At 35.2% G+C, this 24,914-nt stretch overlaps 9 protein-coding genes across 13 annotated transcripts in view; 4 read left to right on the top strand and 5 right to left on the bottom strand.

Annotated features, from left to right (window-relative positions):
* Nucleotides 1-2,521: 2,521 nt before the first annotated feature.
* On the bottom strand, nt 2,522-4,294 carry LOC105216535 (oocyte zinc finger protein XlCOF15). Its single transcript, XM_011191078.3, has 3 exons — nt 4,081-4,294; nt 3,763-4,023; nt 2,522-3,684 (listed from the first exon to the last, which is right to left on the bottom strand). The coding sequence occupies exon 3, from the start codon at nt 3,658-3,660 to the stop codon at nt 2,977-2,979; it is 684 nt and encodes a 227-aa protein (XP_011189380.2). The 5' UTR covers nt 3,661-3,684; nt 3,763-4,023; nt 4,081-4,294; the 3' UTR covers nt 2,522-2,976.
* A 242-nt stretch (nt 4,295-4,536) lies between these two features.
* LOC105216542 (zinc finger protein CG2199) lies at nt 4,537-6,764 on the top strand. Its single transcript, XM_011191091.3, has 2 exons — nt 4,537-4,730; nt 4,790-6,764. Exons 1-2 carry the CDS (start codon nt 4,590-4,592, stop codon nt 6,470-6,472), a joined length of 1,824 nt encoding a protein of 607 aa, XP_011189393.2. The 5' UTR covers nt 4,537-4,589; the 3' UTR covers nt 6,473-6,764.
* On the bottom strand, nt 6,744-11,541 carry LOC105216552 (uncharacterized). Of its 2 annotated transcripts, none has more exons than XM_011191101.3 (4): nt 11,106-11,541; nt 9,993-10,065; nt 8,658-8,927; nt 6,744-8,586 (listed from the first exon to the last, which is right to left on the bottom strand). In XM_011191101.3, the coding sequence occupies exons 1-4, from the start codon at nt 11,154-11,156 to the stop codon at nt 7,193-7,195; spliced, it is 1,788 nt and encodes a 595-aa protein (XP_011189403.1). In that variant the 5' UTR covers nt 11,157-11,541; the 3' UTR covers nt 6,744-7,192. The 2 variants fall into 2 exon arrangements, with proteins under 2 accessions (XP_011189403.1, XP_054084723.1); XM_054228748.1 differs by lacking the exon at nt 11,106-11,541 and adding an exon at nt 10,690-11,034.
* A 495-nt stretch (nt 11,542-12,036) lies between these two features.
* On the top strand, nt 12,037-13,556 carry LOC105216561 (uncharacterized). The gene is made up of 5 exons (XM_011191115.3): nt 12,037-12,207; nt 12,273-12,622; nt 12,680-13,103; nt 13,162-13,291; nt 13,358-13,556. Exons 1-5 carry the CDS (start codon nt 12,199-12,201, stop codon nt 13,444-13,446), a joined length of 1,002 nt encoding a protein of 333 aa, XP_011189417.1. The 5' UTR covers nt 12,037-12,198; the 3' UTR covers nt 13,447-13,556.
* Nucleotides 13,557-14,188: 632 nt separating this feature from the next.
* Nucleotides 14,189-15,064, top strand: LOC105216564 (augmin complex subunit msd5). Its single transcript, XM_011191130.3, has one exon. The coding sequence runs from the start codon at nt 14,270-14,272 to the stop codon at nt 15,023-15,025; it is 756 nt and encodes a 251-aa protein (XP_011189432.1). The 5' UTR covers nt 14,189-14,269; the 3' UTR covers nt 15,026-15,064.
* On the bottom strand, nt 14,977-15,747 carry LOC105216572 (uncharacterized). Its single transcript, XM_011191141.3, has 2 exons — nt 15,587-15,747; nt 14,977-15,524 (listed from the first exon to the last, which is right to left on the bottom strand). Exons 1-2 carry the CDS (start codon nt 15,636-15,638, stop codon nt 15,094-15,096), a joined length of 483 nt encoding a protein of 160 aa, XP_011189443.1. The 5' UTR covers nt 15,639-15,747; the 3' UTR covers nt 14,977-15,093.
* A 190-nt stretch (nt 15,748-15,937) lies between these two features.
* LOC105216580 (acyl carrier protein, mitochondrial) lies at nt 15,938-17,445 on the bottom strand. Of its 3 annotated transcripts, XM_011191155.3 has the most exons (4): nt 17,332-17,445; nt 17,064-17,233; nt 16,406-16,531; nt 15,938-16,243 (listed from the first exon to the last, which is right to left on the bottom strand). In XM_011191155.3, the coding sequence occupies exons 2-4, from the start codon at nt 17,214-17,216 to the stop codon at nt 16,064-16,066; spliced, it is 459 nt and encodes a 152-aa protein (XP_011189457.1). In that variant the 5' UTR covers nt 17,217-17,233; nt 17,332-17,445; the 3' UTR covers nt 15,938-16,063. The 3 variants fall into 3 exon arrangements, with proteins under 3 accessions (XP_011189457.1, XP_011189466.1, XP_028898958.1); XM_011191164.3 differs by lacking the exons at nt 16,406-16,531; nt 17,332-17,445 and adding an exon at nt 16,604-16,723 and having other exon boundaries at nt 17,064-17,256; XM_029043125.2 differs by lacking the exon at nt 17,332-17,445 and having other exon boundaries at nt 17,064-17,256.
* A 433-nt stretch (nt 17,446-17,878) lies between these two features.
* Nucleotides 17,879-24,914, top strand: part of LOC105216610 (syntaxin-12) — a 42,974-nt gene continuing 35,938 nt past the window's right edge. The window contains exon 1 of the mRNA XM_054230327.1: nt 17,879-17,903. The gene's annotated coding sequence lies outside the window, so the exon portion shown is untranslated. The remainder of the gene's footprint in view (nt 17,904-24,914) is intronic.
* Nucleotides 18,671-24,914, bottom strand: part of LOC105216597 (unconventional myosin IC) — a 37,912-nt gene continuing 31,668 nt past the window's right edge. For both annotated transcript variants that reach the window (XM_011191189.3, XM_011191181.3), the window contains 7 exons: nt 24,601-24,716; nt 23,643-23,713; nt 21,907-22,298; nt 20,671-21,845; nt 19,405-20,487; nt 19,237-19,336; nt 18,671-19,164 (listed from right to left, as the gene is read on the bottom strand). In XM_011191189.3, coding sequence (XP_011189491.1) covers nt 19,150-19,164; nt 19,237-19,336; nt 19,405-20,487; nt 20,671-21,845; nt 21,907-22,298; nt 23,643-23,713; nt 24,601-24,716 — 2,952 coding nt within the window. In that variant the 3' untranslated portion in view covers nt 18,671-19,149. The remainder of the gene's footprint in view (nt 19,165-19,236; nt 19,337-19,404; nt 20,488-20,670; nt 21,846-21,906; nt 22,299-23,642; nt 23,714-24,600; nt 24,717-24,914) is intronic.

Genomic DNA, 24,914 nt, shown 5'->3' with positions numbered 1-24,914 from the left:
ACCGTCACACCGTCGGTCATTCAGTTCATTTGTTTTATGTGTTTGTTGTTTACCATATGATTCAGTTTGCTTGAGATTATCCATTAAATTGATTTAAAGTGTCTTCAAGTGGGGTTCATTTTATTTGCTCAGGTTAATTTATGCTGATGATTTTACGGCGCGCCATCTCTTGTTATGCTTTATAATATAGTAATAACAAATTGTGGAAAGTTGGACAGTTACATATATGGACATGTGTATGTGTGTGTGTATGCTTTCGTAAAAGTAGACTTCGGATACTGTAAACTACTTAGAGCACGCGCCAGAGACAAAAAATACACGGGATAAATATATGCATAATGCAAATATATGCTGAAATCAGTTGTATATATGTATGTATGTTTAACAAACCTTTCCAAAATTAAATAAATTAAGATATACGAACAGGATTTTATAGGTCAAGAGTTATGATCCATTACTTATGATATTCGTGTCACAAATTAGACAAAGTAGGCCACATTTGACCATCCCTTATCCGCAGTTCTGCTCTCCATCCTCTTGGTCGGAAAAGAAACCCCCACCAGAGTTATGTGCACCTTTAATAGCTCGCCCGATATCACAATCGCTAACGGTGAACTGATAAATAGCATAACTTGGCGACCAATGCTAACTCTCGCATCAGACCATTTAATTGTCCTCCCGAACTTTTTTCTGTAGACAACCGCACTAATGTTAACTTCAAAAAAGCAAATTGCGTCGGCTTCACAGAATTTAATGCCAACGAACGCGACTCATTTTGCTAGGTCGATCCCTGTGATGGCCGAATAAGTGATCTCAATTTGGAGATTCGACTTATAGTAAATCAATATAAGCAGACGAAATGGGTAGAGCACCTGAAGACTTCCAATCTTTCTACTGGTGTAGGAAAGTTCTGGACTACTGTCAAATTCCTTTCCAATCCGAATTCCAATGATGAGCGAAATGAAATCCAATTTGCTAGTCATGCCTACATGCGGATCCGAAGAAGTGCCCGCACTACTTTAGCATTTATATTGCTCCCTTCGATGAATAATGCGAAGAGACATGTTACCAGTAGGCTGAGCAAACTACCAAAAGACTTCCAGGCCTTTTCTTTCACCAGTGCGAAGTTTGCGGTTGTCATCAAAAAGGTCAAATCGTCCAATCCAAACTAGACAACCTAGAAGAATTCCATCCGATAACTCTCCTTTCCACAGTAGCGAAGGCACTTGATGCATTGTTACTCCCGAGATTCACGCACTTTCTTAGCCTGGTGGATCCACAACATGAATTCCGCATTACCATCACAGCACTTAGTGTCATAAACGCCCAGATAACGTATGGCCTAAATCAAAAACCTTCCTGTAAGAGGACGATCCTAGTAGCGGTTACAGGTTGGTATACTATTCCATCTTCTATTAAACTTCTACACCTCTACCACCAGTTAGAGTCTCAGTCAACTCTTACGCTGATGGTTGTACGAAAATGACGTCGGACAATGGAATTGATTACATGTGAATAAAAAGGCCAACCTCTCCAAGTTTTCTCGCTTATTTACTGCTAGGAGCCTAACACGTTCGCCTACTAAATCTACAGCAACCTGTACTCTTTCACGCCGCCTCTATATGGTCGCCCGGATGCAGTAGGACGCAGCTAGGAAAGCTTCAGACTTGTCAAAATACTGCTCTCAGGACAGCCACAGGCTGCCTTTTGATGTCTCTGGTCGATCATTTACATATTTACATAACGAGGCCAATATGCTATTTGCTAAGGAGCATAATGAAATCCTCTCCACACTGTTTATGTTGGGATATTTTCGCAAGAACAATCCCTGTATTCGCTTACAGGAAGTGAAGCTGCCTCCCAGAGACACCAAGAGTACATTCCTGAAATACGTCGACGACCTACTGAATTTTACTGCCCAGTCTTCGGGCGCGACAAACACTAAACGCAATTTACAGTGGAGTTATTAACACCTTCCTTAACTCCCTCCACGTGAATCGTATACTTAGAGTCAAATCACCACCAATTGCAGTCATCGATCTCTAGTTGCCTTGCGACAATAGAGTGACCCACGGGCAATTTCTGTCGGTTAGAAATGGATTGTAACTAGCCCGAGCGATAGGTAATCTGTATTATTTCGGGGCTATATCTTCTAACGCAATTATGGCCAAGACACATATCCGTAGCAACTAGACTTTCATTGTACCATTAACACCCATCCCATAACGTCCCGATATACTAAATGCATGTCTTTGCATGTCCAAAGAACCCAATTCAGGTAACACATTTTCCTATCGTTCCAACCCGGCGAAACAGCTCATTTCCTGGGCCTTCCATTAGATGATCTCGTATAAATTTAACTTTTTTCTACAAACAGAGTCTGGATAATCGCTACAACAAGCACTATTTACAATAACGTCTAAAAATCAATCAATAGTTCTCTTATTTTATTTATTTGAATATATTCCATTTTAATTCATGTTTTATTAAAAAAATATATATATTTTATAAAAATAAATGTTAATATACAACCCTTTTTTTTTAGTTTTAAAGCATTTTATAATGATATGTGTATATATTTTATTATTTAATAATTTCAATTATATACTAATTTTTAAGCAAGCAGCTTAAGGACGGTCTGAATATAATACATATTAAGAATGCTTCTTTTTACTTCAATGAGCACTTATCTTAAATTAAATAAAGCTGTTAAGAATTTCAATATTTGAAATAAATTTGTTCGTTGCTATCGATTTAGCACATGTACAAATATGCATATTTCTACCAGATGCTACCAGATTTGTACAATAAATAAATTAATCTTCTAAAATTCATACTTTTTTTCTTAATATTAAAAATATGAAATTGGAATATTAGCGCCACAAGTTTCTTCGAGTTTCTGTCTTAAGTCTTTTATATATGTATATTTGAAACGGTAGCTTTACAGCTGATTTGTAAATAAAGGGAGTGCAATTATTATACTTCCATTTGGTGCAAACGTAACCTATGTGCTTTTAGACCGTAAATGTGGCCAAAAGCCATGCCGCAATCCAAACAAGTATGCGCTTTATTCTCAATATGTTTTGCTTCAAAATGTCGAGCCAAGGAGGATTGGTTACTAAAACGCATTGGACAGCGATCGCATAGGAAAGGTTTCTTCTCCGGATTATGCACATAGGAATGACGCGTGAGATGCGATTGTTTTGGAAACCCCTTACCACAATTAGCGCAGATGAATTTCGGTTGTCGTTGTACACAGTTGTGTAAATATTTCACATGTTCACGTAGCGAACGCTCCTCCACATATGCTTCCGAGCATTGTGTACATTTGAAAATGTGTGTGTGGTAGTCGTTATGTGTTTGCGACATATGATTTCGAAAATGTCTTGCATAGGCAGTGCTATAATCACAGTGATCACATTTGAATTGAAAATCATAGCGTTTAGCTGGACGGCCTTTGCTGCGTGTGCTCTTAGCATGTACTTCGACAGATTTAACAACATCCATACACACTGTATGATCTTCATCAAACAATTCAATAGCATTCTTAAAGCCTGAGTCTTGTTCACATAGCACTATAGTATTATCAATTTCAATATCCAATGGTGTTGTGCTTATAAAGTTTTCCGGCTCATAAACGTACTCGCTACATTGCAACATGTTTGTGTTGTATAATATATATATCTAGAAAAAATAAAATATATTTTAGAAATAGTTTATAATCCTGTTGTAAACTCTAGTAGAATTGTACTTTAAATTTACCTATTTTCTTCCAAAGTACATGTGAAGCGTGTTCAAATTTGCCACGCATACATTCACAAATATGGTGTGCGTATGTAGGTATATGTAAAGGTAAGCAACAGTTTGTTGGTTTGATTTTTTCTAATTAGCATAAGTACAGGTAGAATCCAACAGGTGTATGAATGTGAGAACAATTTCCATGTACAAAATTGGGCAAACTCTACCACACCCAAATTACAAACATGCTTCGTGGTTTACGAAAAGCATTTTAAAACTGTTTAACTAAAAAAGAAAAGTAAAAAGAATACATATAGTATAATAACGCAAAATATAAATTACCTGTTGCTTCTATAGTTAATAGTAGCAATTCTTAATTGTGTAAGCTCAAAGGCAGATTGACTCATTACTTCAGACACGATTTTCTTAATATAACATATTCGTTTATATTTTTTAAATGTATAGCAAATATTTCATTCAAAGATTTTAGTTTAGCCGAAATTGTTTACAAAATATCAATGGAATTCCTTCGTTTGTATTTATTAGAAAAGTGCGGCCAAATCAAAAGTACATACGAGTTGCCACTTATTAACATCTAAATAAAACTCTAATATTTTTAGCACTTTTTACTTAAAAACAATAAATTTTATTTACCAAATTACTTTTTCAGTCTTTTGTTTATTGTATATTATATTTATGAAATTTATTTGCAATTATTTTATAGTTTTCACAAATTGGGTTTACAAATTGAAAACTTTACTGGCAGCACGCAGAGTTGTCTATTTTATAAAAAAAAAAATGTGGCAAGTAGGTAACAAAATGAAAATCGTGGGCCACGCTTCTTTATTGATATGAATTTCTTGAAAAGAATTGCAGCCAAAATGAAGACGTGCAGTTTGTGTAAAAATAAATACGATAGTCTTTTTACACCCAATGAGCAGTTATTGGGCACGCGTATTTCCGATGTTATACAATTCATATTTAGTGATAACGTAAGTGCAGTGTGTTTTTTGTCAAAATTGATATGCTTATCTAGCGCAATTTCTTTCAGCCATTGGATTTCCCACCAAAATTTTTGATATGTGCCGCGTGCGCTGCATCGCTTGTACAAACTGATATTGTATTAAAGCGCCTGTCGAATGCGCTCCCGCAAAGCAGAAGTTCTGGAAAAGTAAACACATCGCAGCAAAATGGAAATGATAGTGCCGATGAGACGCATAATACTACGCAGAATGAAAGTAGTAGCAAAGCAGCTGAAAATAATATGGAATGGATATTTCGTTGTACACATTGCGAGTATACTACCAGAAAAGCAAAAATGTATAAAACTCATTTGACTACTAAACATGAGTTGAGTAATCCGCGCATCTATCAGTGTATGTATTGTACGGAATCATATCAGCGCATAAATGGCATACAAAATCACATTGCTACCGCACATGAAAATAAACCACGTCAAAAACGTCAACGTCGTAAGACAATTGCTTTTGATTCGCCAAATGTATTGAGCAGCACAACAATCGATAAGGAACTGGATATTAACGCTTTAGTGGTTAATATAAATAATGCCAATGATACTAATCCAATTAATGAAAGTAGTCAATTAGGTGGTAGTAATACTTATGAATTCTCATGTGGCCATTGTGAATATAAAACAACGCATCCAAAATTTTTCAAACGTCATTTATCAATTAAACATAATGATGAAGACTCAAGAATTTATAAGTGCAAGAAATGTCGTAGTACTTATGTACGACAATTTGCCTTGCAAAACCATATCGCTTATGAACATGAAAACAAACCTAAACCACAACGCCGCAAGTCGATCGCGTTAGAACAAAGTACAATAACCGAAGCTGAGTTGCTAATACCTAAAGAAGAAGTGGTAAATGATGAGGAAGATGATGAACTAAGATGTGAACTTTGTCTGTATCAAGCGCAAGATGCAAAGCAACTTAGAAACCATATGGTAATATTGCATCAAAATGATAGCATAAATCAAAATGAGTACAATACGGAAACCATACCAGATAGTCAACCAAAAGAACAAGTGGACCATGTATTCCAATCACCTTTTAAAAAACCACGCAATCAATTAAGTGCAAGTGAAATATCCTCATCGGACTGGGTTTTCCAATGCTCACATTGTGATTTTGAATGTTCGAAGAAGAAAAAATTCAGATCGCATTTAAATAATGAACATAATGTATATGATAACGATATATACAAGTGCCTTTATTGCGCGTCAACATACGAACGTTATAGCGTGTTGCAGCATCATGTGTCCAATGTGCATAGTATTGATTTGACTGGCATCGAATCTGATTCCAGTCAAGATCACGTTGCAAAGAAACAAAAACTTAATGGAACTGCCAATGGTGCAGAGAAACATGCACTTGATGAAGACAGCAGCAAGGAACAAACACCGACTAAAAAACGTAAGATAGAACGTGAAAAAAGCAAAGAATCTTGTGTTGTATGTGGCAAGCTTTTTGCTACAGTGGATAAATTGCGTGCACATATGGACAAAAATCATGGCGGTGACGAAATCAAAAAGTGCCCCAATTGTGATGCACAATTCCGTTCGTTGGAGAAGTACGAGGCGCATCTGTTCAGTGAAAAATGTCTCAACACCAAATTAGCCTGTCAATATCCGGGCTGTCCGAAACGTTTTAATAGACCATCGAAATTGCAACAACATATGCGTGAGAAACATCCCGATTTAATTGACTAAAAAGTGAGAAATGTTTACAATATTTTGATAGAATTGCTTATTAATATTTTCAACACGAATGCTGCGTGTGTATTTGTTTTTTTTTTTTTTTTTTTTAATATCAGACAAAAATTATTTTTACCAATTAAGCTGGTACGATACAAACAAATTATGTACACGAATTATATGTGTATATTATATAAGTGTAGCAATAGTAAATTCTTACCTAAACTGTCACTAAATACACAGATGTATTTTACTGAATTGCTGAATAGAAATAAAACAAAATAAATAATATCGTTGACAATTTCAATCGAATTAGTTTTATTTTGCGGTAAATGATATTTTAAATACACATTCTCAATCCATAATATATGTATGCATGCACGTATGAAGTAATAAATATGTTTAACAAAAGAAACTATACCCCATTTCGTAAACAAACATAATAAGAGTATGCACAGAAGAAAACGAAAAAAATTTGCACATAATGCACGCGCGCCTAATAATTACACAAACATCAACTTGGCAAATAATATTAAAAGCGCAAAAAAAAGTTAACAAATTCCCACTATCTACCCTACAGTATTCAAAAAGTTTCGAATCAAATTAGGGAAATTAACTATTTTAATGAAAAAGTTGCTTTTTCACGTTAACACACTACATCATAATGAAGGTCCATGGTCAAATGGAGACTATGAATGATATTGCATTTTGCCTCTCTCTTTTAAGTTTCCATTTTTATGCTTTGCTATGTATTTCCGCTTGTGCGCACTTCATAACCTCTAAGGCACCCTTTTTGATCAATTCCTCAGCCAATTGTCGGCCCAAGGCATCACTACGTATATACAATTCACGATTGTAACAGGCATGCTGAAACAGACCACAGTAGAGATTATCCACATCTTCGATCAGCACTGGCACCGATTTCGGTTGTGGTTTCTCCTCGTCAGCATATTCAAACATCTTAACGGTTTTCTGTAGGAACGGACATTTGCCCGTCGCCGCATCTGGCGCACTGCTGGAGAATTCATTGCCATTCGCTGTGCTGTGCATGCTGGCGAACGGGCATTTTGAGGTAGATGGTACGGCCGCAACGACAGCATTGTCAGTTTCATCGTACGGCTTTTGTAGCAACTCATTTGTAACGGGACATTTCCCAGCAGTTGCCAATATAATCTTCTCTTCTTTACTAACAAACGGGCATTCACCCATAAAGTCCTGCCCCACATTCATTTTTAACGGGCAATGTGGATTGTTGACATTCGAGTCGCCGCCTGCCGAGAGGTCCACATTTGCATTGACATTTCCATTGTCATTGTCGTTGACATTACCATTTTCTGCATTGTTTATCATTTCAATTTTATGCAAATCGGCGCTAATCACGGGACAATGTTTCGCCAAGCTGATGTGTTTTTCAATTATATCACCCATGCTATAGGCGGCTGTCAGCTTTTCCACTTCGGCATCATCATTTATCACTGGCGGACTGTGACGTTGCTGCTCTGGACTGCTTGACTCGTTGCTGCGCCGGCGTTTGTTAGGCGGTTGATCGCTGCTATCGTCATCGCTGTCTGCCACGTCAAAATTAGCATTATCAACGTCAGCCGCCTGCTTCACTACCTCCGTGGCGAAGCTGCAGGCTTTTTTGTCACGTATCTCAGTGGTGCCATCCAAACTCCATACGGCGCCCACCAGCGATAACGCGCTGTTACAGTTATTTTGATTTTTTTCTGTTAAATCACCATCTAAAATACTCCAAACAGCGACAGGTGCACTGCAGCCACCACCTAAAGTCTTGAGGAAGCTACGCTCGGCTAGTATGCGACAGGTTGTCGGCAGGCACATTAAACTTTGCAACATTGCGAGCACTTCCTCATCGTTGGCACGACACTCAACCGCCAGAGCACCTTGCCCCACAGCATAAAGCAAATCGGTTGGCTCGAGTACCTGGCTAATGCGTTGCTCCCAACCCATACGTACAAGTCCAGCTTGTGCGAGTATAATGCCGGCGAATTTTGAATTGATTGCATCCAATTTGGCGAGACGTGTATTCAGATTGCCACGTATATCGCAAACAGTTAGATGCGGATATTGCCGTCGGATTTGAGCTGTGCGTCGTAGCGAGGAAGTGCCTGTAATATAAATAATATGCATTAATAAATAAAAACAACATAAAAATGTATATTGTTTAGCATTCACTCACCTATCACACAACCTTTTGGCAATGTTTCAATAGTATGACCCTTGTACTCTTCACGCAGCACAAGCGCATCTCTGGCGTCTTCGCGCTCGAGTACAGCACCAATTGCCATGCCAGTTGGTAGCGCGGTAGGCAGATCTTTCAGCGAATGTACAACGAAATCTACACCACCGTTGCGTAATGAATCCTCGAGATCTCGTGTGAAAAGGCTTTTCTCGCCTATTTTTGGCAGTGATATGTTGAGCACACGATCGCCTATCGTTGACATGGTATCTAGACGAGATATGAAAAAACACAAACTTACAAATTAAAATACAGTCGATGAGCTATAGAAACCAAAATTGAAAAAAGTTATGCTCTAACAAAAAAAAAAACAAACGCAACAACAGTTTTAATAATTGAAGTCATAAATGTAAATGCTTACAAAGATAAGGTTATCTTCATACTAATTAAGAATATGCTTTGTCACTCACTGTTTAACAACTAAAATGCCCACAACTCTCACATTAACTTGTATTATAAGCGCCTGCTTTGTATATATTTAAGTAGTATTTGAGAAAAACATATTTTAACTGAAGTGTGTATGTACTGTTAATTCAATTTTACCAATAAAATTTTTATTATATATGTACATATATACTTTTAATGTTATCTGTTAAAATCAAATTGAACAAGTAAGGAAAGGCTAAGTTCGTGTACCGATTTATAAGGTATAAAACCCACCGTTTTTTTTTAAAACCTAGGTATATGGGAGCTACGGGAATTTGACGTTATAGTAAATTTTTTATTATTTCATTTTATACGTAGCGAAGCACGTACCGAGCCGCATTTGAAAGGTACATACGTTCTTATATGTACAAATGTATATGAACTCAAAAAAAAAAAAAAATCAATTAATAACACGAATTATAAGTATTTTTTCGATAATAATAATCTATGTACACTCTCAATTGTTATCTTTTTGCGCTACTTTTTTTCGTAAAAATTAAAAAGGTGACTCATTTTATGAAATCTGCATTTCTTAAATGTTTGCATAAAATTCCCAACAGGTTTTTTAGTTATGGCACTTTATGTTTAATCAAAACTAGATAAAATCTAGGCATAACGTAAGCAACAATCATCTTCAATTCACTGTTCTGTCGCAGCACAAAGAATTTACACAGAAGCATTAATGATAAGCACTTTTCCGGTATATAATCATGTACAACCAAGCACACCATATATACATATACGTACACACATGCTCATTTATGTGCATACAGTAATTTTAAACAATTCAACAAATAAATATGTAAATACCAATTCAGCAAAAAAATTTTGGCATTAACAATTACTTACGGATCTCGAATTTCTTTTTAGGATAGAGTTTTTGTAAACGGGAAATGACATGTTTCGTCTGAATAAGCGCTAACTGAAATTATAAGAAAACAGTGAATCAATAAATTAAAGTAATTGTTCAATTTCGGAGAAAACATATATTTAGTTATAAATTTCGAAAATAATATAAATACACAAATAGTAGCGTTTGTTGATCTCAGCAGCAGTAATGAAACAGAAAAAACCATTGGAATTTTCCCTATTTTTTAACTTACAATACCGGTTATTGAGCTGCTCGTCAAATTTTTTAAAATAATGGAATATCATTTAAATTGCTCAAGTCAAAAGGAAGTCGTCTTATCATGCAAAGTTATTTGAAATGCTGATTTGATATTCATTATTCATTCTTTATAGTCAATTTGACAGTTTTGACATCACGTGTGATAGTTGGAGAAGCCTAATATAATGTTAATGGCAGATCGTGCTATTTGTATATTAAATATGCAATGTAAGTATGTAAGAAAAATGTGCAAGCAAGTACAAAACTGAATAATGTGCTATTCATTGCGCCACTTTAATGACTTTTATTTCCAAAATATGCACAAACGTTAATATACGCACATTCTACATACAGACAGACATTCATTTGTATAACAAATACAAATACAATACATAATCATATTTATGTATGAAGCACAAATAGAAAATAATTCGAAACCTTAAAGCAACGTTTTCTGTTCGATGTCATTGCCACAAAATCGTTCCCGCAGTGCTGTGGCATTTGCCCATAGTATTGTGGCGAGTTAATAAGCATACTATTGGAATCTCATGTGCGTGATTATCGCCGCTCTGTCTTGTGTTGTGAGTTGTGCGATTGTATAACTTAACCAAAATTAAGCACGACAAGCAATATCCGCAACACACACGCTTCACGTTCCCTCCGCTTCCAAACAACAAACAACTTTGCCACTCATTTTATCCATACGCTTTGCTTCAAGTACTTTTTCACAGAAAAAAATATTAACGAAATTCGTGAATTAATGTTTCTTTTGGTTGTTAGGTGATTATAACCTTCAGTTTTATACAGCTATACGATTTTACAATTGCACAAATATGACGGAATTTTCGACTTACTTCACTTTTTCTGGAGCCCACACGTATAGTCTTCTCCTTGTCGTTTGTCATCTTTGTACACTATGAAATGCAATGCGTGTGTTATGACCTTTTTTTGTAATTTTTTGTTATTAAAAGTGAAAGTGTTGGTGGAAGATATTTATTTGCCAATGACCTTCGACCGCGGTGCTTATTTTATTGTCGTTAATATTGAATGAAATTATACACGTAAGGCTCAATGTTCAAGGAATACATGCACTCGCACTTATACGCGATTTACATTTAAACGCCACAGAAAAAAACTTAATTTCTATATGTTAAAAAATGGCTCCAACACAACAGCTCCAATCCAATCGGCCACTTAAAGCAATCCAAACCGCATCCGTCAACCGATCTGAACGAAGTAGTTGGCATGCGACATGATGAGAGAAAAATGCTGATTACGAAAATGTTATCAGGTGTTTTACAAGAGCTGCGGGAGGGTGTTGGGGCAATTAGCTCCAACTGTGCTCCAACCAATAAGGTTGCATTTTGTAAAGCGTTGCCAGCTAAATTGTATTTGAGAGTTACGTGAAACGAATTTCTCTGAATTGGGTAGACATCGCCACAACTATCGATATAAATTAAATTTAATTTAAAAAACAATACTTTAAAATTCACATTTAAAGCTTTTCTTGTAAATTAATTTGTTCTAAATAAAACTAAAATAGTTTTCTATAAAATCTATTCAATCGCAACGATATTCAACATTTAAGAATTGCAATAAGCACTAAACGCAAAACAACTGGATGTAACCGACGTTCTATGTGTCCATTACATAGGACGTCCTTAAAGGTATACTTGAGTCAGAAATATAAAGATTTGCTTCATTGAAGCTGCATATATCCGGATATCCTAAGACCAACTATATCAATTTATCGTTTTTCTTTGAAAAAGTGCCATCTGTGGGAATAGCATCAGCTGTTTGTCATCTCTATTGTTTACAATTTTTAGTGATAAAGGAAAACAATAAACATAAAAGTTCTTAATTTGTGAATTTTGTTTTATAAAATATGTTTAACTAACGCAGTTGGTTATCAACAGCAGCTGTGCGAATTTTCTTAAAGCAGTCGTGATGTTTTTGGTAGAATAATATTTATATTAATTTAAAGCAAGATTTGAATAAATTACCAATGCAAAATTTTACAGTTTTGGAACCGATCTTCAACACGTAATGTTAATCCCACAGCGAAAAGAACGCGCGAAACACTTGGAGAAGATTTTGTGCGAAAATTAGACGCACTACATGATGATGCTTTGCGCACCGGACTAGTAACTGCAGCTGATTTGCAAGAAGCGTATAGGAAATCTCGAGATGCAGAGCTTAATCCGAATCGAATTAATTTGTGGTATGTGCTAGGCATTTTAACGTTCATAATGGTAGTAACGCCAATGTTTTATGAAATTATTACGTTTCTTTTGGGAGTGCGTTGCTTTTTGCCCAATAATTATATTGTGTCGGAGGCAACGCGACCAATAAGCGACTGTGACTTCTGCAGGTATAATCAGTTAACATATTTACTAAATTATAATTAATTGGAAGCGCATAATTTCAGAGATGTTTCAGGACCAAAGATTCTACAAAATCTTACGCGTGAAGAGTTTGCACCCTATGCTTACTCATCCCAGCCCATTATAATCAAAAATGCTGTGGCTCATTGGCGGGCTAAGCAACTTTTAAATTTCGAGTATCTCAAAAACTTATATGAGCGTATACCCGGTGCAATGGATGAGGTCTGTCCATTTTTGCATTTCCGTTCGGATTTTAAATCGTTGCATGATGTCTTTGCTATGCCTAGGGAACGTGCAAACTTGAGCATGGATCAAACGCCTTGGTATGTGGGTTGGAGTAATTGCCATCCAGTTGTATTAGAAGAATTACGTAAACTCTATCCGCGTCCTCATTTTTTACCTGTCGACGCCGAAATGCCAAATACGGATTATATTTTTATTGGCTATGAGCAAGGCGATTTCATGCATGTACGTTGTTGTGTGCTTACAAATTTAAGGTGTTTAAACTAATATACTTTTATTATAGTTGGATTATATACCCCGTCTAGTTTGGCAAGCTCAGCTACAAGGCAACAAAAGTTGGATTGTAGCCCCCACTCCGGAGTGTGATCATGTTTGTCAATCATTTTCATTCTATGTAGAACCCGGTGATGCAGGTGACTTATATTTAAACATCTATTAAGAACTGTCATTTTATTTATTTCTCATTTTATTCCTTGTAGTTTTGGTTGATACGAGAATTTGGTACCATGGCAGTTCTATCCCTAACAAAGGACAGTTCGCGCTCACCGTACAATCGGAATATGGTTAAGCAGCAATATTGACTCGTAGGAATTGCATTTAACCGATTATTTCTTGAGCTATGATAATTTTTACAATATAGATTTCGGAATAAAATACAGTCAATGACTTTAAATAATACGAAGTTTGAAGTTATTATTTTTATAGCAATTTTTAACATAAAAAAATTTTTGATTGTTACTCTTTATTTCAATTATTTTAAATAATTCTAAATATTTTTATAATTAATTATTTGTATAGCAGTTTATAAAGTATAAGGATTTTTATTTATTGTTTCTTTATTTCAATTATTTAAACATTAAATAATACGAATCAATTGTTTTAATTTATTAATTTTAAAGCAGTTTTTGGGTCGGCTTTAGTATAGCTATCTTCCCCCGACTTCAGGGTTGAAATGGGTATGGGTTGGATGGAAGAGGACGACGGATTCCAGATTTTATTCGTTTGTAAAATATGTAGGATTTGACAACACTTGATATCTATCAACATGGTTATTGTGCAACTATTTATATCGTTTTATTTATCGTGGAGATCGGGTCCTCTTTCCAACCATACCCATTTCAACCCTGAAGTCGGGGGATAGATACTATACTAAAGTTTCCCCCAGTTTTTAACGTATAAATTTTTGAATTTATTATTTTTAACGGTTTTTATTTAACGTAAATTTTTTTTGAATTTTGTAAATTTTTTTAAAAATGTCTAAAATTTCAGTTATTGGGTTGGCAACTCTAGTGCCAGTTGATCGTAAACCCCTATTTTATTAACTATTGTGAACATATTGTGAATCGTTGCAGAAAGGGTCTTAATTTGAATCTCTAATTAAAATATGAAAAATGTCACTACAAAGTGTTGATTTTTCAGAAATATCTAAAAAAATATATAAAAATCACAATGAGCACGAAAAAAACATCAAAGAGCATAGGGTTAAAACTTCAATTATGAACCTGTCAGACTTTTACGACGCTTATCAGCGTGAAGTTAAGGAAATTAATTCGGAAATAACACCCTCGAAAGACAATCCATCAGTGTCGGACTTTGCAGATATATTTAAAGCATTCGAAGAGTACCCTTCCAACTTAAGTAAACCTAAACGCATGCCAACAAAAGAACAACAACAGCGTATGAATTGCACCATGGCGAGAGACATGTCCATAATGATTAACTCACGTGAACAATCCCCATCTATGACTTCTCTACAAAATATTATGCGCAACGCAGCGGAACTACCCTCGGCTTCAGAGATCTATAATGACTTTAAGAAGTTCCAACAGAAACTTGCACAATTTTTACAAGAAACACAGCAACAAGAATGCGCCAAGTCGTATGAAAAGAAATTGGACCAATTATGTGCATTCGGTAAGCAATTGGAGAAACTATGCCCAACTGTGAATAATACTGAGCAAGCTTTCACATCCGAGGAGGAAGCCAAGCTACAAACTATACTCGCTAACCTAGAAGAACTTAATTACATACGTGAAAATCAGGAAATATTTACAAATGGTACGCCAACAGTAAGCACACAGTCAGCACGCACAGAAAGTTTTATGAATTTAATCACATATTTATTAAACACCGTTTCCAACATGTAAATACTTTTTATAATATAAAATACACAGATAAATTATTGATTTGTGATTTTTTTAATAATGTCTAAATATTATTCACTCGATGGTTCAAGTGCTATCGAATTATCATCATCACCATCAGATTCCTCATGTACAACTGTTTTTATTTGCGTCAGTGTGTCGCCTACAGCGAGCAATTTTCTAACACAGCTACTTAGATACTCGGCGCGTTGATGGCTCTGTTCCAGATACTGTTCAAATTGGTCACTGTTTTGGCTCAAACCAGCTGCGAGTGTTTGCATGTTGGCGCTAAACATTTGAGGAGCATTTTCAATTATTTTAGCCAGGGTCTGTACGGTTTCCTTTTTACAGGTATATGTTTTCTTTGTGGAGTTATTCGTATTTGTGTTGGGGTTGTTTGTGCTACCGCGAGTAGCTTCAATTTGCAGCAAAATATTATTTGACTTATCAATGATGTCTGAAATTATATTCGATTGCTGGGCCATAGATTGACGACTGATTGCTACAAAGTGGTTAATTTGTTACAATGATAATTTTAGTATTGAATTTAATAAGTTTATATACCTAATTCCGTTATCATTTCGTCGATTAAGCAAGATTTCCATTTGTTACTCATTTTTATGTGTTTACGACAATTTAAATAAAATCAAACTGAATGCTTCTTCTTGTTATTGATTACCGTTCACAATAGAGTACACCATGCAAACACTTTTTATTTTTTTTGGTACAGGTCAAGCTTTCATTTCTAATTTGATTTTTTTATTTTTTTGTTTAATAATTTTTTTATTCCGCTACTGATATTTAAATATTCTTTTAATTGAATTGATAAAAAAAAACTGATAAAATATTTTTATGGCATCAAACTGGTGATCCTCACAAATTAGTCATATATGATACAACAAAATAATTCGCATATTCGTATGTTTTTTGTTTGTATTTGGTTTAACAGTAAATGTAAATTACACTCATTTCATGTGTTTAAACAAATTACATTTCACTTGTGTGCATTACTATCCTTTTAGAACTAATCATTTTAACGGCTTAATCGTAGATGTCCTCCTTGTCTGCAACATATTTTATGATGTCAGCAGGCTTGAGTAATTTTTCGGCATCTGAATCGGGAATTTCAAAACCGAACTCATCTTCCATGGCCATAATAACCTCCACATGATCCAAAGAGTCGAGACCAAGATCATTGATGAAATGCGAGTCAACGCTGAGCTGTTGATGGAAATGATATGTATTATATAGCGTGAATAACTTGTTTTCGGTTCAATTAAATAATATTGGCAGTTACAATTTAAATGAAATATTTATTTGAGACAATAATTAATTATATCGCTCACATATTTATTTATATTACAATTAAGAAACACCAATTACCTTGCTGGGGTCGATCTTGTCATACAGTTTCAGTACGAGCAAGACGCGTTCGTTTATCAATTTAAGTGAAAGTGGCGGCTTCGCAGAATAGTTTCGCACAAATTGTGATTGCCATATGGAATTATTCTAACGAACCGAAAACAAGAACAAAACAAAAAAAAACCAAAAGTTAGTTCTTCCTCCAAACTTTCTTATTACCTTATCAGCAGTCACTTTGTCATAGCTTGCGACTACTTTCAAAACGCGATCTTGAATTTCCTCCAAACTGCGTTTAGCTGATGCATATGTGCGTACTTCAATTGATTTTTTGTACTTTTGCTGAATATATGTAGAATAAAATGAGTGAAAGTAATTTAAAGTTTATGTTTTTAAAATTTATGCAAATTGTTTTTTTTTCATGCAAATTATTTTATATTGTTTCTTACAAATTTGAGTGAAGATTCTGCGTAGATTGAAATTTTATAATATATATTATTTTTCATATATAAATGCACACAGCTATGTAGCTCGACCAATTTGAATACTATATTACTTTGCAATGATTTTATATTTTGATTATAACAGCATCCAATACGATTTTGAGGTTAAGAGTATGTATTGTTTGAACGCATTTTCATGCAATAGCCTATTTACTATTCTGCAACATATCGCCACTCACCTGATTTAGCAAAACGCTTACGGCAGGTGTGTTGATGCTAATCCTGTGCATCATACGCATTTGTGGTTGGGCAGTGGACGAGACTGCGGCGGTTACACGCAGTGCTTTGGCAGCAAAGCGGCTGCAGTTACGTACAGCTTGCGTTAGTGACATCGTATATAAACTTCGACCTGTTAACAATGAATATATTACTCTTTTATATTTGTAAATTATTTGCCAATTAAATAGTATTTATTGTAATAAAAATTTGCTAAAATTCAGGACTGACCCTTTAGGAAGAATATTATGTAAAAACGTCAGGAGCTCTGTCAAATTGCGGCAAAGAAAAAAAGGTGCGAAGACAAACTGTCAAAAAAATAAGGGGAACCATTCACAATGGACGTTAAAAGAAAACAGCGAATAATTTACGAACAACATTATTATTATTATTTAAATATTTTGTTCGATATTTTTAAAAACTATAAATTTTAGAGGATATAAAATAAAAAAAATTAAAAAGAATAAAAACAAAAGTGTAAAACAAAGCTATTGAATATTTCTAACTAAATTTAATTTCACGCGGAACATTTATGTATTTGGCGGTAACTTGGAAAAGTGAAAACGCATCCCTGCTAATTAAATATAATTTAAAAAAAAGTAAATCAGTTGATTTCGTATTTCATTTGAAATTAAAATTTTTAATTATTAATTGTTAAAAATAGCAAAGATGCCCTTAATATAAAACATGTAGTTTAAAGTTTAAACGGAAAGCGCACATCTAGTTATAATTTGTTTTTCGGAAATCCCAAAGGAATACTTCAATAAAAAGGAACGCCAATGAAAGAAATCTTTCTACAAAAAGTGAGTAAGCTATGCCTTTTTTATGGAATATGGTATCTAAATAGCCAAAATTATTGCATTAGCCTTTAAATGGTTGTATGTAAGTTGGTGCCCGGTTTCCTTAATTTAATTGAGCAAGTCACAACATTAAGTATATAACAACATATGTATACAACCTATGTATGGCACCCGCACTCAATAATGTAATAACAAATGTTTTTAAATCAACCTAAAAAAAAAACGTTTATTAAATATCTGTGGAAATATAGATTTCAAGATGCATTAACTTTGATTAACTAAGTTTAAGCTATTGTAAAATTGGAATGTAAGCTTCACAAAATCACTGACGACTTCAATCTTGTTTAAATAGCAGAGTTAGAAACAAGCCAACTTAGCGTAGTTGTAAGGCTTTTTCTGAATGAAAGTACCAAGTGGTTAAGGGGACTTGACGACCAATTTAAGGAACGGCTCATGTTTTAGGATTAAAGCTGATAAAATCATTGAAGTCATACTGGGCCTTATAATATCATAAATAACTAATTGATCTGGGCAACAATGAAGCGAAATTGAATATAGGTTTGAAAGTCAGTCAATACAATCTTGGTTAGATATATTAAACATTATTATTATTGTTGTTATTACGATTACCAAGTCCTGCTGAACTGGAAATTACAAGTCTACTTACCGTCGAGGTCATCGGTAGGGCCAGGAAACAAGCTGTTTCGACTCGGTCGGACCATATAGAGAGGGTCGTTGGGTTTTCGGCAGCGACTAAGTCTTTAAACACATATATTGTTTTTTAGTATATCCGTACTTTAGTATTATTATTGGACTTTGAACAAGAATTTCTGGCAATAAACCATTTGTAAATGCCCCAATTAAAAGTTAATATGAACTTCGTTACTAACTTATCTTTAAGCTTTTGTACAACTGTCTGTGCCACAAATGTTAAAATAAAAGAAAAACCTGCGCTGGTGTTATTATTATTATTATTAATATAATACAATCATTTATTAACTTTATTATAGGAAATAAATTATAAGATTTTCGTAAATACTTTTCGCATACATTAATACAATAAAAATCGTTTGTATATGTGTAAAGTTAAAAAAATGTGTATAAAATCTGGAATGAATCTGCAGCAAAAGTTCAGATAACAATTACATATACATATGTATGTATGTATAACAAACTATATAAAAAATACATCCATTGTTTTTAAAGCCCTGATTTCATGTTAAAGGTGGTTAGCACTTTTATCGCTTATTTATTGGCCAGCAATCTGCAAGATACGGTAATCAAGCAAATAAATTATTATTAAACGACAATTTGCATTAATAAATTTTCAACTTACAACAACAAGGTGACCACCCTTATCACGTACAATGCCTGGTTCGCCGCCGGTTTGAATATCGATAACGCCGCCCTTGCCTTTAACAACATTGTGTTCCAAACTGAAATATTACATAACAAAATGTTAATATATTTAATAGAGTGTGTGTTTAAAGTGAAAGAAACTCACGAATCCCGACTAACGATGCTGAATATATTGGCTGTGCCAACAGTGTCCACGACTATGGTACCGAACTCAACGACATGTGGTATTTCCAATATTAAATCGCCCTTATCTTTCTTCAACTCCAGCGGTATACGTATGACCAGCAGGCTGTCGCTATGATTTGTGACGACGAAATCGATTTTCTCCAATGGCAAACGGTGCTTTTGCTTATAGCTCTTACCGTCCAACACATAGAACGCCTTATTGCTAAGCAACACGTAACGTTCGCGCGGCTTGTAACCGTGACGATCGAATTTTGTGCATGGCGTTGCATATTTCAGACTCTCACCATTCAACGAGTTGGCAACGAAATTATTGATTTCCGCAGCATGCTCCTTCGGTATGCGATCGGTTTGGAACCAATATGGCACACTAGTCAAATAGTTAGCCTTCTTATCTTTGAATAGCTTCTCGGCCAGCACCTTCAATTCGAATTGCCGTTTGCGTTCGCTGGACAAGCTTAAGCGATATTTGCGCGCCAAGTGCAGGCGGTGCAAGCGATGCAGATAGGTGGATGCCTCTTGACAGTGTACCGGTGCGGAGGGCCAACTTTGATCCAACACTTTTGTGGGCAACTGCTTGGCCAGACGTAAGAGCCACATGCGTTTCATGTTTGCAATGAATTCCTCATTGTAACCATTCGGTGCGTCGTTGCGTGTAATGAAACCCTTGATGAAGGCGCGTATCTTGGTGGCCGCATCGCGACGACGCTGTAGCGCTTGTATGGCCAAGTGACGACGACAATACGATTGTAATGTGATGATTTGCTCGCGTAATTTGAGGTATTTCTGACGTTGTACATAGCCCTTCCAACGGGACTGTATTATGGCAGCAATGTCATGTTTCTTCGCTTGGAAGGCATCTTCCGTGTCAAAGAGTGTCTTGGGGAAGCGTATGAAGATTTTCGTCTCACCCAAACGGAAATCGTCGGGTCCATAGTGTAGATCGTTGGCAAGTATGCGTACGCCTTCTTTAGCTGAGCCCTTGAAGTTCGGCCAGGTGGTTTTGCTGAGCGACTTGTAGCGATTGAGGAACGTTTCATAAGTTCTGTGAATGAAAGAGTTTATTTTAATTAAATATGAAGAATCAAAGTATGTGGGACAAATGAAAAGCCAAAAAGCGTTTGAAAGCATTATTTTTGAACGTTTTGGAAGAAGGATCTTTTGACTTCAAATTTCTAAATTTTATTTGATACGGTTGAGAGTTTTAGTAAATATTTTCTTGACTAACCTGCGATAAGCGAAACCAGCACGACGTACTCGCAGATTCTCCATTAGACCCAAATACTTCACTTGATGCAGCACCAGTTCGTCGTCAAAGATGCCCGGCAATTGCTGATCGTTCGGCTTAATGCAACGTATATAGGATGGTTCCTTGCACATGAGGATCTCCATAAGATTATTCAATGAATTGCGGAACTGTGTGATAGCGGTGTCGGGACGTTTTTTGTTCTTATACTCAGCCGCTGGGAAGCAAGAGCGTATAATTTCATTATTTGATTTGCTCATGGTCTCCTTCAAGTCACGGAACAATAGATCGTTATTTTTGTCAAGGAATCCGCTCACATTATATGTCACATCGCCAGCATAGTGCACCAAACGGAACTCATCACGTCCCATTGTCTTTTGCACTTGTGTCGACGATTTCTCATGGCAAATGTAATGCGGATGCTTGGCCAGTTTGTCGGTGAGCTTAGCCAAGAATGTGATATCGGTGGGTTCACCCGGACGCAGACATTCTTCATCGAGTATGGAAATGATGCCCTTGTATTTCTCTTCAATCAAATTGCAAATGACCTTATTGTCGAAATACACGACTGGCACCCATTCAATACCTTCACGACGATATTCATCCTGTTCGGATTTCAATGTGAGCTCAATAAATAGTTGTTGTAGCTTCTCATTACAAAAATTGATACAGAATTGCTCGAAACTATTCTTCCTGAAGATCTCAAAGCCATAGATATCCAAAATACCCATCACATTGTTGATAGCGCTACGCAGATCCTTAGCCTGTAGCGAGATATTCAAGCGCTGCACCAGCCAGGTGAAGAGACGATCGTAGATAGCCTTTGCTAGCGCATCACGTGCATAAATGGCTAAATCGCGGTTCAAAGGCGAAGTGACCACATCGCCACGTGCATCGATTGTGCGATTCGTGAGCGCCGCATTAAGTTCCTTCTGATCGACGTCCAGTAATTTGGCGATCGTAGCGACGACCGCGCCTTTCTCAACCTTGGCATTTCCTTCGACTTCGTCGAAACTCACATTACCCAAATGCAAAACACTCGCGATGATATTGAATATCTCATTTTGTTCCGACTGCTTGAAGTCGATTACGCTCATGGCCTGCTGCACCACCTTAAAATCGCCGGCATCGTCGATACCCTTGACCACGCCCTTTTGCTGTAAGGAGAAATATAGTTTAAAACATCATCTTTAATGACTTGCTGAGAGTTTTGCTTACCCCATCGCTTAGATAGTTATAGCTGTCTAACTCACGTGTCAGCTCCAGCTGCTTCAATTGATCTTCACTAGCACCAGCCAGCAGTTGATAGAAAATATGGAAATTACGTTCACCGGCATTTTGGTTGACCACACGCGACTTCTCCAGCAGATAGTTGAGTATGTGTCCCCCAATTGGTGTACCGGAAAAGTCAAATTGTATGTCCATATATTTGCCGAAACGCGAAGAGTTGACATTGCGATTGGTTTTTGCATTACCGAATGCCTCCAACACCGGATTACTCTTGAGTAATTTCTCTTTAACACTCTCAACAGTGGACTGATGGCCGGAGCAGGCGGCAATGTATTGTAAGACCTTCTTAGAGGCCTCAGTCTTGCCGGAACCACTTTCGCCTGTAATAATAAATAGTGAATTTGATGAGAAGTTAGATTAGGTGATTTTGTACTAATGATATTTTTAAAGGAGAGAACAAAGTCACTATGTAATATAGTATGGAAGCTTACAGGCAGACTAAATCCAGGAAGAATTAAGTATCAAAATTAAAGAGAGAGGTTTAATATATTTGCCATTGAGGCATTGCCATTGGACTTCAAAATAGGTCTAAGTCCCGGCGATTATCTCGGTCTGAGCACAGGAAAATGTCACAGTTATTTCCTCCAAAGGACCTCAAATCTTGTCTCGACCAAAAAACTCGGAGAAATCTCAAATAAATACCTACTAATTTCTAGTATATCCAAAGTTATACATTTCGATAAATGTTCTTATCGTATTATAAATATTTAACTACGCATTTAAAAAACAATTTTTAGCTGATGGAATGCTTAAAAAATTCAACAATTTCCGGCCCAATCACTTAATTACAGTGTATATCATTTACCGGTGATTTTTGTGTAAAAAATAAGTGTGCCTGTAGAAATGTATTTTACTTTTTTATTTGATTTTTATTGATTGTTCTGATGACGCTAAGCGTAGCCAATTCGTTCAAATCTTATCTTCATAATTTTATTACAATTTTAGTTATTATAAAAACAAGTGTTTGAAAGTGCAGTAATCGCAGATAGGTGAATCGACAGCTTTTGACGGAAATAGCTAAGAATTTCTTGTATTCTTATTAAAAAGAAACATTATTTGATGGTATTTAAGCAAATAACAATTGATCGGTTTTATTTTAGGTTAGGTTTTAATGTCTTAAGGGGTCGTCCAAGTTTTCAACCTCGATCTAGACATTTTTGAAGGTGAAATGTGTAGAAATCGAACAACTAAGATCGAAGGAACCAAAAAAATTTAAGGAAAAGTGTAAAGACAATCTTTTATTATAAAGTAGCTTGAGTTATTAAGCGAGGATTCTAGAACGCATAAGTTTTTTTATATATAGAAAAGATCTATGAAAACATTGAATAAATTCAGGTTGCTGAAAAAGTTCTATACAACTATCCTACGTTCTTTTAATAAGATATTTAAAATCGATTGGCAAACGTCTCTTTTGTTATAGGTACCTACAGGGGACAATAAAGGTCTATCAAATTATCAAATATCGAACGAACGTTTATATTTTTTAATCGATCGAGTTACCATTGAGTTCTAAACCAACCCGAACACCCTACTCTGGATCTTATGCAGTCTTTTCGACTGTGGAAATCCCTCGTATATCCTTTCTTCTGTCTGACTGGTATTAGAGGAGTCCTTTTTTAATTATATTAAATTTTTATATTTAGTATTATTAATAATTTGCTTACCGGAAATTAGAACGCATTGTCCCTTATTCTCTTCAATTAATGACCGGAAAGCATTATCTGTTACTGCGAAACTGTTAGCAAATAGATAAATATAAATATAGATTAGTTATTGACGTGTTTATGCGGCTTTATAAATCATTTAATAATGTGTGTGCTTAAATGCTTAAATTATAACTAGTATTAAGGAGATTACGAGGGTTGCTCTTTGCATTTCTAGACTGGGGTTTTTTGGGATTCAGGCGACATTTGATGTTTCTGTGGAAAAGTTTGAGATTCAGAATGCTTTAATTTAAAAATTTTAATGTCATAGTGTCTTTAAGAACGCACAGAAAAAGAAAACTTAATGGTTTATTAAAAAATTGCTATAAATTGGGATACTAAAAATATCGATAAATTCATATCTGTATCACATCATATCATACTTTGATACAATTGTTTTGATTCCTAAAGATTATTTTCCATTAAGAGATTCTTCACAGGTCGAACAGGGGTTCAATGTGGATTCTCACATATAAAAAACTTGGAACTCATGTCCTATCCGCTTTATAGTAATGTTTTGGCGTTTAATGATACATTTTTGACCCCTCTCATCAAAGTGAAACCATCTTATTGACATTTGAAACGTCAAAAGAATTGGTTAAAGTACTCCAAATGAATTTGAAAAGTGTATGGATCATCTTAGAGTAGAATTGGAAGTATCGTGAAATTAAGTTAATTTTACTTATATTAGCCAAGAAATATAAATAGCAACCCTAGTAAGACCTATACTTTACTGTATTCACTACTTTCGAGCTGGAATGTACTCGTTATATACGATTTATGCTCCCATAAATGTTATAAACAACAACAACATTGTCGGCGATAAAACAATAATATTTCTATTCAATGCAGTTTATATATTTATTTTATGACTTTAAGTATATTCGAATTCCAGGCAATTATAAATGGCAATACTTACATGTGTGGTGGTATCTCGTAGAAGTGTTTGTTGCGATACTCTTTAATATCGTTTTCACTATAGATTGGCAGTTGTTTATAAGGGTTAACTGATATAAGTACTTGACCGATATAAGTCTGAAAAAAGCGAAAAATAGCATAAATATTTAGTTTTACTGAAATGCTTCAAATCGAAAAATTTTATTTTATTTTATTTAATAAAATAAAAATATAAAAACTATTTGTTTATGTTTCTTTGTTGATTTTTACTATTATTATTTTCATATTTTAAAACTCTGTCTTCTCAATTGCTTTGCAAATATTATTGTTGCAGTT

The sequence above is a fragment of the Zeugodacus cucurbitae genome, chromosome 4 (assembly GCF_028554725.1).
Source record: "Zeugodacus cucurbitae isolate PBARC_wt_2022May chromosome 4, idZeuCucr1.2, whole genome shotgun sequence".
Classification (NCBI taxonomy): Eukaryota; Metazoa; Arthropoda; class Insecta; order Diptera; family Tephritidae; genus Zeugodacus; species Zeugodacus cucurbitae.
The sequence above is the reverse complement of the archived record's forward strand: the minus strand, read 5'-3'. Positions and strand labels throughout refer to the sequence as shown.